The 16943-nt window shown below is 40.4% G+C and overlaps 1 long non-coding RNA gene, 1 pseudogene and 1 gene segment (V, D, J or C); 2 read left to right on the forward strand and 1 right to left on the reverse strand.

Moving 5' to 3' along the window:
• Positions 1–3997: 3997 nt before the first annotated feature.
• LOC144329705 (uncharacterized) lies at positions 3998–4712 on the forward strand (annotated as a pseudogene).
• Positions 4713–8586: 3874 nt separating this feature from the next.
• On the forward strand, positions 8587–12620 carry LOC144330515 (uncharacterized). Its single transcript, XR_013396776.1, has 2 exons — positions 8587–8745; positions 8840–12620. It is a non-coding gene; the product is annotated as an uncharacterized LOC144330515 (long non-coding RNA).
• On the reverse strand, positions 9794–15285 carry LOC721043 (immunoglobulin heavy variable 1-8-like). The segment is given in 5 exon segments: positions 9794–10467; positions 10554–10752; positions 11410–11497; positions 13201–13344; positions 14090–15285. Coding segments are annotated over 2 exon segments (378 nt in total).
• Between the last annotated feature and the right edge of the window lie 1658 nt (positions 15286–16943).

The raw sequence follows: 16943 nt of genomic DNA on the forward strand, positions 1-16943 counted from the left end.
TCCAAGTAGTTGGGACCGCATGTAGCAACACACACAGCTTTCTTTCTTTCTTTCTTTCTTTTTTTTACAGAAAGGATCTCACTATGTTGCCAGGGTGTTGTTAAACTCCTGAACTCAAGTAATCTGCCTGCCTCAGCCTCCCAAAATCTCAAAATCCTGGGATTGCAGGTGTGATTTTAAAAATTTTACTATTTTAATGATAGTATTATTTCAAATGAATATAATATATAAGGAGTCTATTTTAAAAATTGTACTGAGAGATCATTGCTAGTGTTATTTGGAAAATATTCAACATTAAAAGTTGAATTAAATCCCTGCTCTAAGTTAAATGTTTTGTAGGTGAAAGAAACCATGGAGCTAAAAGGAAGAAATGGTGAGAGATCCTGGGGAAGACTTTTGCTTGACCGGGTCAAGAATCGCCAAGGTCTAAAAGAAAACCACAGCCTCCCAGGCTCCTGATGTGGAGCTGCCTCCTAAGAGAACCCTCATGAACTGAGCACCCCCTGGTGTCCTGAGCACCCCCTGGTGTCCTGAGCGTCCCCCTGGTGGTTCTGAGTGCCCCTTGGTGTCCTCAGGGCCCCCTCGTGTTTCTGAGCACCCCCTCGTGTCCTGAGAGCCCCCTGGGGGTCCTGAGCACTCCTTGGCGATCCTAAAAACCTCCTGGTGTCCTCAGCGCCCCCTGGTGGTTCTGAGGGCCCCCAGGTGTCCTGAGCGCCTCGTTGTTTCCTGAGCGCATCCTGGTGTCCTGAACGCCCCCTGGTGTCCGGAGCACCCCCTGGTGTCCTGAGCACCTCCTGGTGGTTCTCAGCGCCCCCTGCTGTCCTGAGCATCTTGTGCACTCCTGAGCTCACCTTTGTTGTCCTGAGCTTGCCTTTGTTGTCCTAAACACCCCCTGGTTTCCTGAGCGTCGCCTTGCTATACTGCGCGCCCCCTAGTGGTTGTGAGCAACATCTACCACGCAGTTCCCTCCTGTCTCCCTGCAGAAATTTTTGTGTCTGGGCTCACGCAGATGTTCCCTCTCCTGTGACCCTCACTGTAATACACGGCCTTGTCCTTGGCTTTCAGGTTGATCATTTTAAGGTAGACTGCACTTGAAAGGGTGTTGTTTGGGACTGTTAATTTATTTGTACTCATGGAGAGCAATCCTAAGAACTCCCACTTGTTCACTCACTGTTTCCACCCACAACAATCCCTGTCATGAAATCTGCTGCAACAAGCTCATGCTTTAGTCAGCAAAGGTGAATCCAGAGGATTTTCAGGAGAGTCTCAGAGAAATCCTGGGCTATACCATGTTCCCTCTGACTCCACCAGTGAACTTCACACAGGACTTCTGCAAACACAGAGGAAGCCAACTGAGAAGAGCCCTATGAGGAGCAGCCACACCTGGACCTGATCCACAAGTGACTGTAATATTGAGCGTGATGAGAAGGGAATCCCACATCAGTGCAGACCCCATAGTGTGGACACTGAGGAAGGGAACATACATGGGGTGGCTCCTTACCAGGGCCTGAAAGAATGGGGATGAGCTTCCTTTCATGAGGAGGGGAGGGGACACATTTTCATGTCTTTCTTTTTGTGGTCATGTGTGCACAACTCAACATTGCTCATCCATCCTGTGGTCTACATTTCAGGGAGGCCAAGGTCAAAGGATTCCTGGGTCTGGATGCACAGGGTTAATCTGCCCATTACTCTTTCTTATTCTCTAATGTGGACACTTTTGAGGAATCTTCCTGGTAGCAAACAATGTAGTTGTGCCATTTTGAGTGAGTTTCTTAATCCTGAGTTCTAATTTGATTGCTCTGTGACCTGAGAGACAGTTTGTTGTGATTTCTGTTCTTTTACATTTGACAAGATGTGCTTCACTTCCAATTTTGTAGTCAATTTTAGAATAAGTGTGATGTGGTGCTGAGAAGAATGTATATTCTGTTGATTTGAGGTGGAGAGTTCTGTAGATGTCTATTAGGTCTGCTTGGTGCAGAGCTGAGTTCAAGTCCTGGATATCCTTGTTAACTTTCTTTCTCGTTGATCTGTCTAATATTGACAATGGGGTTTTAAAGTCTCCCATTATTATTGTGTGGGAGTCTAAGTCTCTTTGTAGGTCTCTAAGGACTTGCTTTATGAATCTGGGTGCTCCTGTACTGGGTGCATATATATTTAGGATAGTTAGCTCTTCTTGTTGAATTCATTCTTTTACCATTATGTAATGGCCTTCTTTGTCTCTTTTGGTTTTTGTTGGTTTAAAGTCCGTTTTATCAGAGACTATGATTGCAACCCCTGTGGTTTTTTTTGTTTTTTGTTTTTGTTTTTTTTTTTTGCTTTCCATTTGCTTGGTAGATCTTCCTCCATCCCTTTATTTTGAGCCTCTGTGTGTCTCTGCACGTCAGATGTGTCTCCTAAATACAGCACACTGATGGGTCTTGACTCTTTATCCAATTTGCCAGTCTGTGTCTTTTAATTGGGGCATTTAGCCCATTTACATTTAAGGTAAATATTGTTATGTGTGAATTTGATCCTCTCATTATGATGTTAGCTGTTTATTTTGCCCATTAATTGATGCAGTTTCTTCATAGCCTCAGTGACCTTTACCATTTGTCTGGTGCCAGTTGTTCCTTTCCATGTTTAGTGTTTCCTTCAGGAGCTCTTGTAAGGCAGGCCTGGTGGTGACAAAATCTCTCAGCATTTGCTTGCTTGTAAAGGATTTTATTTCTCCCTCACTTATGAAGCTTAGTTTGGCTGGAAATGAAATTCTTGGTTAGAAATTCTTTTCTTTAAGAATATTGAATATTGGCCCCCACTCTCTTCTGGCTTGGAGGGTTTCTGTTGAGAGATCCACTTTTAGTCTGATAGGCTTCCCTTTGTGGGTAACCCGACCTTTCTCTCTGGATGCCCTTAACACTTTTTCCTTCATTTCACCCTTGGTGAATCTGAGAATTATGTGTATTTGGGTTGCTCTTCTCAAAGAGTATCTTTGTGGTGTTCTCTGTATTTCCTGAATTTGAATGTTGGCCCGCCTTGCTAGGTTGTGGAAGTTCTCCTGGATCCTATCCTGAAGAGTCTAACTTGGTTCAATTCTCCCCGTCACATTCACGCACACCAATCAAATTTAGATTTGTTCTTTTCACAGAGTCCCATATTCCTTGGAGGTTTTGCTCATTCTTTTTACTCTTTTTTCTCTAAATTTGTCTTCTCACTTTATTTCACTAATTTGATCCTCAATCACTGATATCCTTTCTTCCACTTGATAAAATCAGCTACTGAAGCTTGTGCATGCATCACAAAATTCTCGTGGCATGGTTTTCGCCTCCCTCAGGTCATTTAAGGTCTTCTCTACACTGTTTATTCACATTAGCTATTCCTCTAACCTTTTTTTCCAGGTTTTTAGCTTCCTTGTGATGGGTTAGAACATGCTCCTTTAGCTTGGAGAGATTTGTTATTACCGACCTTCAGAGGCCTACTTTCTGTCAATTCGTCAAAGTCATTCTCCATCCAGCTTTGTTCTGTTGCTGGTGAGGAGCTGCGATCCTTTGGAGAAGAGGTGCTCTGTTTTTTAAAATTTTCAGTTTTTCTGCTCTGGTTTCTGCCCATCTTTGTGGTTTTATCTAAGTTTGTTCTTTGATGTCGGTGACCTACAAATGGGGTTTTGGTGTGGATGTCCTTTTTGTTGATGTTGATGCTAGTCCTTTCTATTTGTTAGTTTTCTTCTGACAGTCAGGTCCCTCAGCTGCAGGTCTGTTGGAGTTTGCTGGAAGTCTACTCCTGACCCCATTTGCCTGGCTATCACCAGCACGTAGGCAAAAGAAAGAAAGATCAGACTGTTACTGTGTCTATGTAGAAAGGGAAGACATAAGAAATTCCATTTTGACCTGTAAATTGAAAAACTGTTTTGCTGAGATGCTGTTAATTTGTAACTTTGCCCCAGCCACTTTGCCCCAACCTTGTGCTCACATAAACACGTGTTGTATGCAATCAAGGTTTAAGGGATCTAGGGCTCTGCAGGATGTGCCTTGTTAACAAAATATTTATAAGCCGTATGCTTGCTAAAGGTCATCACCATTCTCTAGTCTCAATAAACCAGGGGCACAATGTACTGTGAAAAGTCGCAGGGAACTCTGTCTTGGAAAGCTGGGTATTGTCCAAGGTTTCTCCGCATGTGATAGTCTGAAATATGGCCTCGTGGGATGAGAAAAACCTGACCATCCCCCAGCCCAACACCCATAAAGGGTCTGTGCTGAGGTGGATTAGTAAAAGAGAAAAGACTCTTGCAGTTGAGATAGAGGAAGGCCACTGTCTCCTGCCTGCCCCTGGGAAATGAATGTCTAGGTATAAAACCTGATTGTACATTTGTTCAGTTCTGAGATGGGAAAAAACTGCCCTATGACGGGAGGCAAGACATGTTGGCAGCAATGCTGCTTTGTTATTCTTTACTCCACTGAGATGTTTGGGTGGAGAGAAACATAAATCTGGCCTACATGCACATCCAGGCACAGTACCTCCCTTTGAACTTAATTATGACATAGATTCCTTTGTTCACATGTTTTCTTGCTGACCTTCTCCCTGTTATCACCCTGCTCTCCTACTGCATTCCTTTTGCTGAGATAATGAAAATAATAATCCATAAAAACTGAGGGAACTCAGAGACCGGTGCCAGTGCAGGTCCTTAGTATGCTGAGTACCAGTCCCTTGGGCCCACTGTTGTTTCTCTATACTTTGTCTCTGTGTCTTATTTCTTTTATCAGTCTTTCGTACCATCTGACAAGATACACCCACAGGTGTGGAGGGGCAGGCCACCCCTTCACCAGCAGAGGCTGCAGAACAGCAAATATTGCAGAACAACAAATGTTGTTGCCTGATCCTTTGTCTGGAAGCTTTGTCCCAGAGGGACACCTGCCTGTATGAGGTGTCTGTTGGCCCCTACTGGGAGGTGTCTTCCAGTTAGGTTACATGGGGTTCGGAGACAAACTTGAGGAGGCAGTCTATCCCTGCTCAGAGCTCAAATGCCGTGCTTGGAGAACCACTGCTCTGTTCAGAGCTGTCATACAGAGACGTTTAAGTCTGCAGAAGTTTCTGCTTCCTTTTGTTCGGCTATGACTTGCCCACAGAGGTGGAGTCTACAGACAGAGTAGGCCTTGCTGAGCTGAGGTAAGCTCCATCCAGTTCGAGCTTCCCAGTGCGGTGGCTTATGCCTGTTATCCTGGCACTTTGGGAGGCCAAGGCCTGGGCAACAACAGTGGAACTCCGTCAAAATAAATAAATAAATAAATAAATAAATAAATAAATAAAGCTGAGAGGATTGAGGGGATTTCTATGCAAAGTGTGGATGGTGTGTTTTAATTTCTCCTTGCTAAATGTAGTATAATGTCAGAGGAGACAGATAAAGAGGAAACTATTAGAAAATGTGGAATCAGATATTTTATAAATAAAGAAGGTTCTCACATCTTCTGGAAACCCCATAAACTTTTTTAAAATGAAGGAACTTTAAGATATATTTCTACAGTCTAGATACATGACTAATGTATACTTGGATTTAAGTGCAAGAAGAGATCCACAGAAGATGAAAATTCTGCAGCAGCTCATTTGCCAAATAGGCAGTTTTACACCAGTTTGTAATTTTGCCTAAGATTCAAAAGATAAACTCCAGAGAGATCCAAATAATAAATTATAATATTTCAATGTTAGACAACTGGTTGAGAGAAGCTTGAACTAACATTATTTTGATGAATCATAGCTGAATAATAAAACTGTGTTGAATGGTGCACCTATTCAAGAGGCTGCTTGAGTAAATAGTTTCTACCTACACTACTTAGGAGTCCTGGCACAAAACAACATGCTCTAAAATCTGGGGCCAGTAAGAACAGAGACAGAAGTTTGAACATTATGAAGTCATTATGAAGTTTCGAGAGATCCACAATCACTGATGGGGTGATTGGTAAGGGTGGTCTCTATGAGCCTAGGCTTAGGCTTGGAAGAGTGCAGCTCTTTGTTATGATGAACAAAGAGCTGTTTGTTTTGATGAGCAGATGGCAACAGAGACAGTCAAACAAAATGAAGAAACGGGGTAACATGGTCCAGAGGGACAATATAAAGCTCCAGAAACTGGCATCAATGAATATTTAAGCATATGGATTTCCTGGCAGAAAATTTAAATATTAGAATCATGTTAATAAGCTAGTGGCAGCATGCAAGAACACTGCGAGAATTTTAACAGACATAAAAAAAACTTAAAAAGTACTAAAAAAAATTGTTGTTGAAGAATGCAAGTCAGCCAAAAATTGTAACAGAGCACACTGTAGGAGAGGCTCAGGCTTTCCTTTCCCCTAGAGGAGGTAGCCCTGCAATTTCCCTAGACATGAATCACTGTTGCCTCCCGCCTGCCTTCTAGATTCTCCCCAGAGATTTCCCGGACTCCAGAGTTCATGTTCTCACATGTTGAGCGACTTCGGGTTAAAACACACCTGAAACACTGAGTGGCTGTTGTCCTTGATCACTTGATCATCATCTGCATTTTAGTTGATGTGATTTTTTTTTTTTACCTCAGTTTGAAGGAAAGAAAACAAATCTATAGACTCTACCTAGGTCAGAATTACTTCTCTCTCTTTCACTCGGTAGCTGTGAATGTAGCCCCAAATATGATATGGATCAATAAACACTGCAGCTCTTACAACACTTTCTTGGTCAGCTGTTCCAACAGTATGAGGACCACAGTAGCACAATTATTTTATGGGACTAATTCTGTACCTACTGGAGACACATTTCTTCTTATGTACCAGGACCTCCAGTCCATTGCAGCCTATGATTATGGAGAAGGAAAGAAACATTCTTCAAATTTTCATCATACATGTGGCAAGAGAAACTGGTATTTCTGTCCACTGGTTTCTAGACACAGGTATTGTAGCTCCTGGCCACGGGACACTGTAGTGTTCTCTGTTTGGGGGCATTTAAGCATCCTGGATAATAGCATTATCCCCAGAATGGACCGTCTTTAAAGATTAAATTTCCTTCTATAAAACAATGGCATGAAATACCTAATGTGGATCTCACATCAGACTGTGGAGACTTAAGTCAGCCCTTCCATTGTTTTACTGGGGTCTTTGCTTCTGGGCAAATGTGAAGGAGCAAGAACTGCTGGATCTCATATTCATGTTCCAGTGATCACATCTCCTATCCCTTAACTATAGCTACATTCCCTCATGTCAGAACACATTATGCAGTGTCTCATTCTAGGAATAAGATATTCAGTAACTTGGACAGTGGCACTAGTAGCTTCTCTATCATTAAAAAAAAACCATGTGTAGGTAAAAGTGAATTCTTCTAAGTATAAATTACTACTTATCAGGTTTGGGCTTTAATTTTTTCAAATTGTCTCCATATGACTGGTTAGTGTCCTTACAGGGAGTAATTTTTTTAGACAAATGTGATATCACTATCAGTTCAGGCACTTGGGGAGAGGTGCTGGTCACAACTTAGCTCCAAGCTAAGTTGGAGATATCTGGGCTCAGTTCATTGCACATGTTAGGGAAAGCTCTGATATAAAGAGAGTAGACACTGTCATTTATGTAGCAGTGTGGATTAAACTGCAGAAGATCATCATACTATGAGGTCTTCATACCCTTTCACAGAGCAGAGTAGATTTCCCTTGCTTTCAGCTGCCTGCTTTCTTACATTAAATATTACTGCATGTACTTTTACTTTACATTGTTTTCTATTCTAAGCTATTGCCTGCTTAGTTAATTAAAGTAAGCAACAGTAAATTGTAAAACTAACAGTCAATTACCTGTAAAACTAACATCAAATGAGCGTGGTGAATAAGCCAAGTAGAGATACCAGAAAACAAAACTCATAAAGACACACCTTGTGTGAGTTTAGAGTTCTCAGTGAGCACAGAAAATGTGAGGAGCTTGTGTTCACTTTTACATGAAGAAAGTCAATTATATTTGACATCCAAAAGGCTGGTCACTCCTGTAAGAGGAATATATAGAGTGATCTACATAACTCAGAAATTAGAAAGTGACAAAGTCACAAACTTGCAAAACTAGCAGACATTCAGTGTATTCACTATTCGGCTCTATTTCTTCAGGAAAATAGATGTCCCACGGAGAACAGGACAAATGGTTTTAAACTGATTCTCCTGGGAAGTTGCTAATGAAATCACTCAGGGGATGCTCTGACACAGGACTGTGAGGAGGACGCTGACCCCTGGTGGTCGCTGTCAGCAACACGGGATGCTCAACCCTGGTGGATGCCTTTGTTACAGTTTTGTCCACAAGAGATTTTAAGCTGTGACGTGCTGCGTGCAGGTGAGTTTTTAAAATAACATGAGCACACTTATCAACCACATTCCACTGATGAGAACTGTTTACACAGAGAGCCAGGGATGAGCTGGGAAGAGGAAGGGGCGGGGGAAGATCATCCATAGAAGGACATATCCAGCCTGCTTGAACTCCTTGTGAAGGAGGGTTTCAATGTTTGCCCTCAGCTAATCGGTGGTATTTCAAGACCTTCACAAGCTTCCAGAAAAAGAGTTTTCATGAACGAATGCCCATACGTTACTCAGAGTTGTATTTTTTCATATTTATTCTTCCCCTCTAGGCAGCACCGCAGCAGGGTGTTCTCAGAATTCTCCCTGATCCTTCGTGAGTTCCTGGTGCAGTTCCTGGAGGAAAAGCCTGCATGGGGGAGGGAGCCCTTCTCATGTGCAGCCCTGAGGCTGTCCCATCCCCTCACCCGCCACTGCCCTTCAGTCACTTGGTAAATATTTCTGAGCTAATCTTCCTGAAACGTGTGGTTTTGGGCAGTATATTCACCAGGTAATAAACTCCTTAAGCTCTGTTTATTTTGGCAGGGACCTATTGATTTCTGGAGCACAGGTTTGTTCTGAGTGTGTGGCAGTGGATAATTAGTGAGAGGAGGTTTACGTTCATCTTGTCATCTCCCAAAGTGCACCCTCCATGGGGTTGACACCCACGGGCAAGTAGATGGACTTGCTCCGATGGAGGATGACACACATTTTCATAACCTGTGACCTCAGAGGTGCTCTTTCCCCGCAAGACCAATCGTGATCATACCTCTGGCTAATGTGCACTCATCAAGGGCGAGCAGTGCCCACTTCTGTGAGGCTCCCTTCAGGTGCCCACCCACTTTGTAAATGGAAGCTTTTGCTCCTGCCTGAGTCCCATGCATGTGTTTGCATTCGCTGCACAGATCGTCTTATTCAGACCCACCACCCAAGAGCCTACAGTGTACTTAATCCAACTCTATGCCCTTATACATGGAGTCTCTCATTGCCAGGGTCTCCAATTCTCATGAAAGGATGTTCATTGTGCGATTCACCAGAACTTGCTGGACTTTTACAGACGTGAACCTGACTTTAAAAGCTTAAAAATCTTACTCTCTTAGAAGGAACTCTGTAAACCGGAAGTAAGATAAGTGCTAAATTAATACATGTTTTATGGTTTTTTGAATAAAGGGTTCAAACAGTAAGAGCTTCACCCACTTTCCCTCTGACTAATATCATCTCTAAAAAGCCACTGAAAATACCTGTGGTGCTCCGAGATAATTTAGGCTTGATATATTAGGGGATCACCAAAAACGAAAGAACCAACTGTCCTTGTAGATTCATCCATTGCAACTGATTTGTGCCTGTGGTCCTGGTTGGTCGTGGTGGAGGAGGCTGTGCCTGTGTAGGGCAGGGATTCATGGGAAATCTCATACCTTCTGTGGAATTTCTTTGTAATCCTAAAACTGCTCTAAAAATAATTTTATATAAATTTATAAAGAGTGGCAGAAACATTTGAAAGAAATTTTTGCCAGTTTTTAATAATCATACTTACTCCTACTACTTGATCAAATAACCTTGCACTAAAACATGTATTCATCTAATTTGAAAACCTGTTCACCGTGGCACCTTCATGGAACATTTGTAACAACTTTATTGAGTGTGGATTTCCCACTCTGTGAATTTGGCTTATATGATGACCCTTAAATGGAATGTATCTCTTACAATTAGAGTGTTACTTGTTTCTGTTGTTCTTTCTTTCTTAAATATGTAACCCGTATTCAAAACAGCCTTAAAACTATTGACCTCTGTCATCTCCTCAGTCCAGCACAGCTGCCTTCTCCCTCAGGGTTTCTGACACTCTCAGGATGTGGGTTTTCCCACTGTGTATCTTGCACAGTAATACACGGCCGTGTCCTCAGATCTCAGGCTGTTCAGCTCCATGTAGGCTGTACTTGTGGACGTGTCCCTGGTCATGGTGACTCTGCCCTGGAACTTCTGTGCGTAGCCTGTATTACCATTGCTAGGGTTAATCCATCCCATCCACTCAAGTCCTTGTCCAGGGGCCTGTCTCACCCAGTTTATATTGTAGCTGGTAAAAGTATAACCGGAAGCCTTGCAGGAGAGCTTCACTGAGGCCCCAGGCTTCTTCACCTCAGCCCCGGACTGCACCAGCTGGACCTGAGACTGGCCGCCTATGGAGAGGACACAGGAGTGAGTAAAATCCTCTTTGACTGAACCAGGATTCCTTCCTCAGTGTTAAGGCTAGGAAGCCACTTACCTGTAGCTGCTGCCACAAGGAAGAGGATCCTCCAGGTCCAGTCCATCGTGAGGAGCTGCGGTTCCAGGGTTTTCTCCAGAGGAGGGATGTGGTTGTTGAGTGATGCTCTGAAGGCACCAATAGATTTATATGTATCTCAGAGGAGCTCAGGTTATTTGCATATTCATGAGGCAAGGTATTTCACAGCTCAAAGCCTGATCTAGAATGAGAAAAATACACAGATGCTACATCAGCCACACAAGAGTGGGATGCTGAAGGATCAAGCCCAAATCCTGCTTGAGGAAATGTAACCCCTGCCGCATTTTTAAGCTTTTTGTGGACAGCACGCTTCCTAATGAAGAACAATCCCCACTTCCAGGATGTGCTCCTCACTGTGAATCCACATTTTATTGAAATAGAGATTACCTCCATTGTTTCTGGGACTATCGCTGTCTCTGACATTGAGCAGGCACCTTGACTCCATCCTGGTCCCATTAGGAACAGTCAGAGCTCACTGGTAACTCTGAATAAGTGGCCACTAGTTATCCTACATGAGTGTCCAGCAGGCCCCATGGAGCGTTCCGAGATCTGCTGGGCACTCCCAAGACAGAGTCCCCAGCACCTGCCTGAGAGTCCTGAGCTCCCAGACCCTTCAGTGGAAAGACTCTTGGTTGACAGATTTGCCCTGTGATATGTGATTGGCTCTGAGTTTTTCCTCCCACTGAGAGTAGGAAGCAGGAGTTGAAATGGAAATAGGAATTTGAATTTATTGATAAACTCATAAATCCAAAATAAATACTAAGTAATTTGTGTTTTGAATAAGTTTGGGTTTTATCTCAGACTCCATTAAATAGAATTACTTGAAGTCTTTACATACTTTTAGTTCATATCCATAGATGGTCATCTTTACATGTTGATTTCTGATCCACATCGTCTGTGCACCTGCCACACTCTGGAATCCACCACTGCCAAGTCAAATACACAGCGTAGGAAATATTACTTAGCTCTGAAATCTGAATGTCTTATTCATAGGAACATAGTGTATCCCACAGTTACGTACTCATCAAATTAATAAACCATCCATATCCTTCATATTCTCACTGTTAAGATATTTATTATCATAGAATCTCACTTTTACATAGAGTTCTCTTGGCTTTATTAGTGATATAAATGGTCCAGATGAAATAGGATATTTAAAAGCATATTAGCAACTTGTTGAACACTTATTATAGAATGATTTCTTGAGTAAGGCTCAGGCCCCTGAGAGAATATTTCTCATTATTTATCTTCAACAAATAAGTGAGAACATACAGTGTCTGATTTTCTGTTCCTAAATTAGTTTGCAAAGAGTAATGACCTCCAGTTCCCTCATGTTCCTACACAGGACATAATTTCATTCTTTTCTTAGCTGCATAGTATTCCGTGGTTCTATGTACCACATTTTTCTCTATCCATTCTGCCACTATGAGCATTTAGGTAATTCCATGTGTATGCTATTGTGAATAGTGCTGCAGTGAACCTACATGTTTACGTTCCTTTAGGTGTCTGTCCAGCTGTGGGATTGCTGGGTCAAATGAAACTTCGGTTTTAGGTTATTGGAGGGATCACCACACTGCTTTCCACAATTTATATTACCACAAAAAGTGTATAAATGTTCCCTTTTTCTTGCAACCTTAGCAGCATCTGTTATTACATTTTTTAAGATTACCCATTCTGACTGATGTGAGATGGTACCTCACTGCAGTTTTAATATGTGTTTCTCCAATGATAGTGATATTCAGCATGTTTTCCTATGCTATTTGGCCACACGTATGTCTTTTTGTAAGTGTGTTTTCATGTCCTTTGACCACTTTTTCTTTCTTGTATATTTGTTTAATTCCATGTATATTATAAATGTTAGACCTTTGTCAGATGTATAGGTGGCAAATACTTTACTTCCCATTCTACAGGTTGCCTGTTTACTCTGTTGATAGTATATCTTGCTATGCAGAAGCTCTTTAGTTTACTTAGGTCCCATTTGTCAATTTTTGATTTTGTTAAAATTGCTTCTATCATTTTCAGAATAAAGTCTTTGCCAGTTCTTATGTACTAAATTGTATTGCCTAGGGTATTATCCAGAGTTTCTATAGTCTCAGGTTTTACATTTAGATCTTTAATCCACATATTATCATTTTTTCAACTGATGCTGAAAAAGCATTTGATGAAATTCAACATCCTCTCAGGAAAAAATAAATAAATAAAAATGGGTATAGAAAGAACACATCACGACATAATAAAAAGTTGTGTTCCAGAGACTTTCAGGTAGTATTATAATGAATGAGAAATAACTAAAAGTCTTTTCTCTAAGATCTGGAACGTGACAAATTTCCCACTTTAACCACTGGTAAAGCGTAAATCCTTCTGCTGCCCCCATAGCCGGCTCTTACCTGCACGCGCCACCTACTGGCCTGGTGTTCAAACTGCATGACCTAATACAAAGCCGCTACCACCAGTGTACAGCAGTTGAAAATGAGATTAGCTTCTCAATACTTCTGTGATTCCAGCTCCGCAAAAGACCACGGGCCTGCTCACATGCTCAGTATGTTACTACTAAAGCTGGAATTTGGAAAAGGCACAACACTAAAACTATTAATAGCAAAATAAATCACACTGAGTAGATGCCCCTCACCTGGCCATTTCCATCAAGGCTGGTGTTTTGCTTGCTGGGCTGAATGGCTCATGTTTGTCCCCCTCTCAGGAGCTCAGCAGAGATCTCAGGTTACTGCGCATTTCATAGACTAGCCCATTGCCTGAGGCAACGGAGAGCTTCTCCCTGTGCACAGATATCGAGCATGTACTCATCTGCTTCTCCCGCAGTCAGCTCAAATCCGTAAGGCCACCTACTAACGTGAAGGGTAAACTTAACAACCCAATATAAGATCTGCTGAAACAAAAGCATCCCAAATGAGAAACAGTTCCTGAGGCCTCCACTATCCAGGACCTGCAGGAGGCAGTGAGCCTGCTCACAGGCCCAGTACATTGTTTTACAACCATCATTTCAGAAAGCCACTAAATAATGACCATCTATAGAGAAGAAACAATTACAGAGTCTTTGCCACTGAGTAAACCAAGAACCAAATAAAAAGACCCACCCAATATGCATGATATTCACATTCTAAAGGAACGAAATTTTCATTAAAATCAAAATAAGTTCAAAAGTAGTAAGAGATAGTTTAGCCAATGAAAAGCAAGCAGATAAGCAATTCTGGAAGTATGAAAAAGCAGAATTACAAGACCCCGGATATCACCTTAGCTTTCCAGCAATAGAATCTAAACAACATGATATATTTGAAATCTCAGATAAGTAATTCAAAATGTTTATTTTAAAGAAGCTCAATTAAATCCAAAAGAGAGTTGAGAACCAACACAAATAAATTAGAACCACTCAGGCCAGGCATTGTGGCTCATCCCTGTAATCCTGGCACTTTGGGAGGCCGAGGAGGAGGGATCGTGAGGTCAGAAGTTCCAGACCAGTCTGGCCGATATAGTCAAACCCCATCTCTACTAAAAATACAAACCATTGACTTGGTGTGGTGGTGTGTGCCTGTAATCTCAGCTACTCAGGAGGCTGAGGCAGAATTGCAAGAACCTGGGAGGCGGAGGTTGCAGTGAGCCAAGATCACACCATTGCACTCCTGTCCAGGTGACACTGCAAGACTCTGTGTCAAAAAACAAAACAACAAATATCAGAACAATTCAAGATTTACTTAAGATTTTGATTTTTAAAAAATGATCTTCAGGGAATGAAAACTTCATTGAATTATAATTAGAAAATACAGTTTAAAACTTTAACAAAGGACTACACTAAACTGAAGAAAGAACATCAAACCTAACAGACAGATATTTCAAATTAACCCAGTCAGATAAAAATGAACAAAATCATTGGGAAGTATAGGATTATGTAAAACAATTGAAACAGTGGATCGTGGATATTCCTGAGGGAGAAAATTAGTAAAAATTTTTAGAAGACCAAATTGATGAAATAATTGAGGAAAATATCCCTAGTCTTGCTAGAGATTTTCACATGCAGATAAAAGAAGTTCAGAAAACTCCATGACAAGACACTGGAAAACAGACGTAACCAGGATCTACAGTCCTCAGACTATCTAAAGGAAATAGGAAGAAAAACATTCTAAAATTCACAAAAAAGTGTCTATTTATCTAAAATTCTATTATACTAACAATGTACTTCTCAGCATAAACTTATAAGATAGAAAAGATTGGACTCTCAATTTCAGACTATTTAAAGAAAAAATAAAGGAAAAAAATTCTATGTCAATAATTAATTTTGTATCCTGCTAAACCAAGCTTCATAAATGAAGGAGAAATAAAGTATTTCTAAGGTAAGAAAATGCTAAGGACATTTATTTACACTAGACCAGAACTACAAGAAATGCTCAAGGGAGTCCAAATATGGAAGCCACAGGTCAATACTCACCATCATAAACAACACAAAATTATAAAATTCACTCATAAAACTATTACACAATTAAGACTACAAAGCCACTAGTTAATAATTAACATAACAACAGGAGCCAAACTTCACATATCACATTGGTAGAAAGAATAAAAAAGAGTTTTGAAATTCATGCTGCTGACATGAAACTCCCTTAATTGGTAAAAACACATAGATTCAAGATCAAGAGGGTGAAAAAAGATATTTCATGGAAATAGAAACCAAAAGCAAGCAAGAGTAACTATGCTTATATCATATAAAACAAACTTTCAGTAAACATCAGTAAAGACAAAGAAAGTCATTACATAATGATAAAATGATTGATTAAAAATAGCAATTCTAAATATTTATGTGCTCTACACCAGAAAACCCATGTTCATAAAACAAATACTATTAGACCTAAGGAAGAACATAGATAACAATACAATTGTGATGGACTTCAATGCCCATCTGACAATCTAGACAAATCATTGAGACAGAAAATCAACAAGGAAACATTAGACTTAAATTGGACTCTAGACCAAATAAACCTAAAAGATATTAACAGAACATTCAATTCTGATGACTGCAGAATATACATTATTCCCATTAGCAAGGAATATTTTCTAAGATGGATTACATACTATGCCAGAAATAAAAGTCTCAGTAACTTTTTTAAAAAATGAATTATCTTCTCAGACCACAGTAATACAAAGCTAGAAATCAAACCCTAGAAGAATACTCAAAACTACACACACACACACACATGAAAATTAAACATCCTGCTACTGAATGAACTTTGGGTCAATGATAAAATTAAAAAGGATATTGTAACATGCTTTGAAATCTATAAAAATAGAGAAGCAGCATACCAAAACCTTTGCAGCAAAAACCTGTTCTGAGGGGGAAGATTATAGTGTTAAATGACCTCATCAAAAAGATATAAAGATTACAAATTAACAACCTAACATTACATACCAAAGAATTAGAAAAACCACAACAAACTAAACACACAGTAGAAGAAAACAAATAACAAAGACCATAGCAGAACTAGCTAAAGTTAAGAACCAAGAAATACAAAGAACCAACCAAATAAAACATTGGGTTTTTGAGATGATAAACAAAACTTACAGACCACTAGCTAGATTAGGCAAGTAAAGTAGACAGACAATTTAAATAAGCAGAATGAGAAACAAAAAAGAAAAGATTACATCTGATGCCATAGAAATATAAATGATCAACATAGACTACTATGAACATCTCCAGGCTAACAAACTAGAAAATTTAGGGTGAACAGATAAATGTCTGAAAACATGCAATCTCCCAAGATTGAAACAGGAAGAAATAAAAATCCTGAAGAGACCAACAAAAATTAGTGATATTCAAGCAGTAATTTTAAGAAGTCTCAACAAAGAAGCCCTAAAACAGATGATTTTAAACGGTGAATTCTGCCCAATATACAAAAAGATCTGCTAGCAATTCTACTGAAACTTTTTCAAAAAGTTGACTAAAGGGTGTTTCTCCCTAACTCATTCCACAAAGCCACTAACTGCCTGATACTACCTCCATGCCAGGACCCAAAAAGGAATACTACAGATCAATATCACTGATGACTATAGATGTAAAAATCCTCAACAAGACACAAGAAAATGGAATCCAACCACATATCAAAAAGATAATACGCCACAATCTACTAAGTTTTGTTTCAGGGATGCAAGGATGGCTCAACATTCATGTATCAATAACTGTGATCCACCACATAAACAAAATTCAAAACAAAAAACATATAATCATGTCAATAGGTCAAAAAAAAAAGCATTTGATAACATTTAGGATTTCTTTATGATAAAAACCCTCAACGAACTTAAAATAGAAGGAAAACATACCTCAAATGAATAAAAGCCATATATGGCATACTCACACACACATTATACTGA

Source organism: Macaca mulatta, chromosome 7, assembly GCF_049350105.2.
Source record: "Macaca mulatta isolate MMU2019108-1 chromosome 7, T2T-MMU8v2.0, whole genome shotgun sequence".
In the NCBI taxonomy this organism is placed as follows: Eukaryota; Metazoa; Chordata; class Mammalia; order Primates; family Cercopithecidae; genus Macaca; species Macaca mulatta.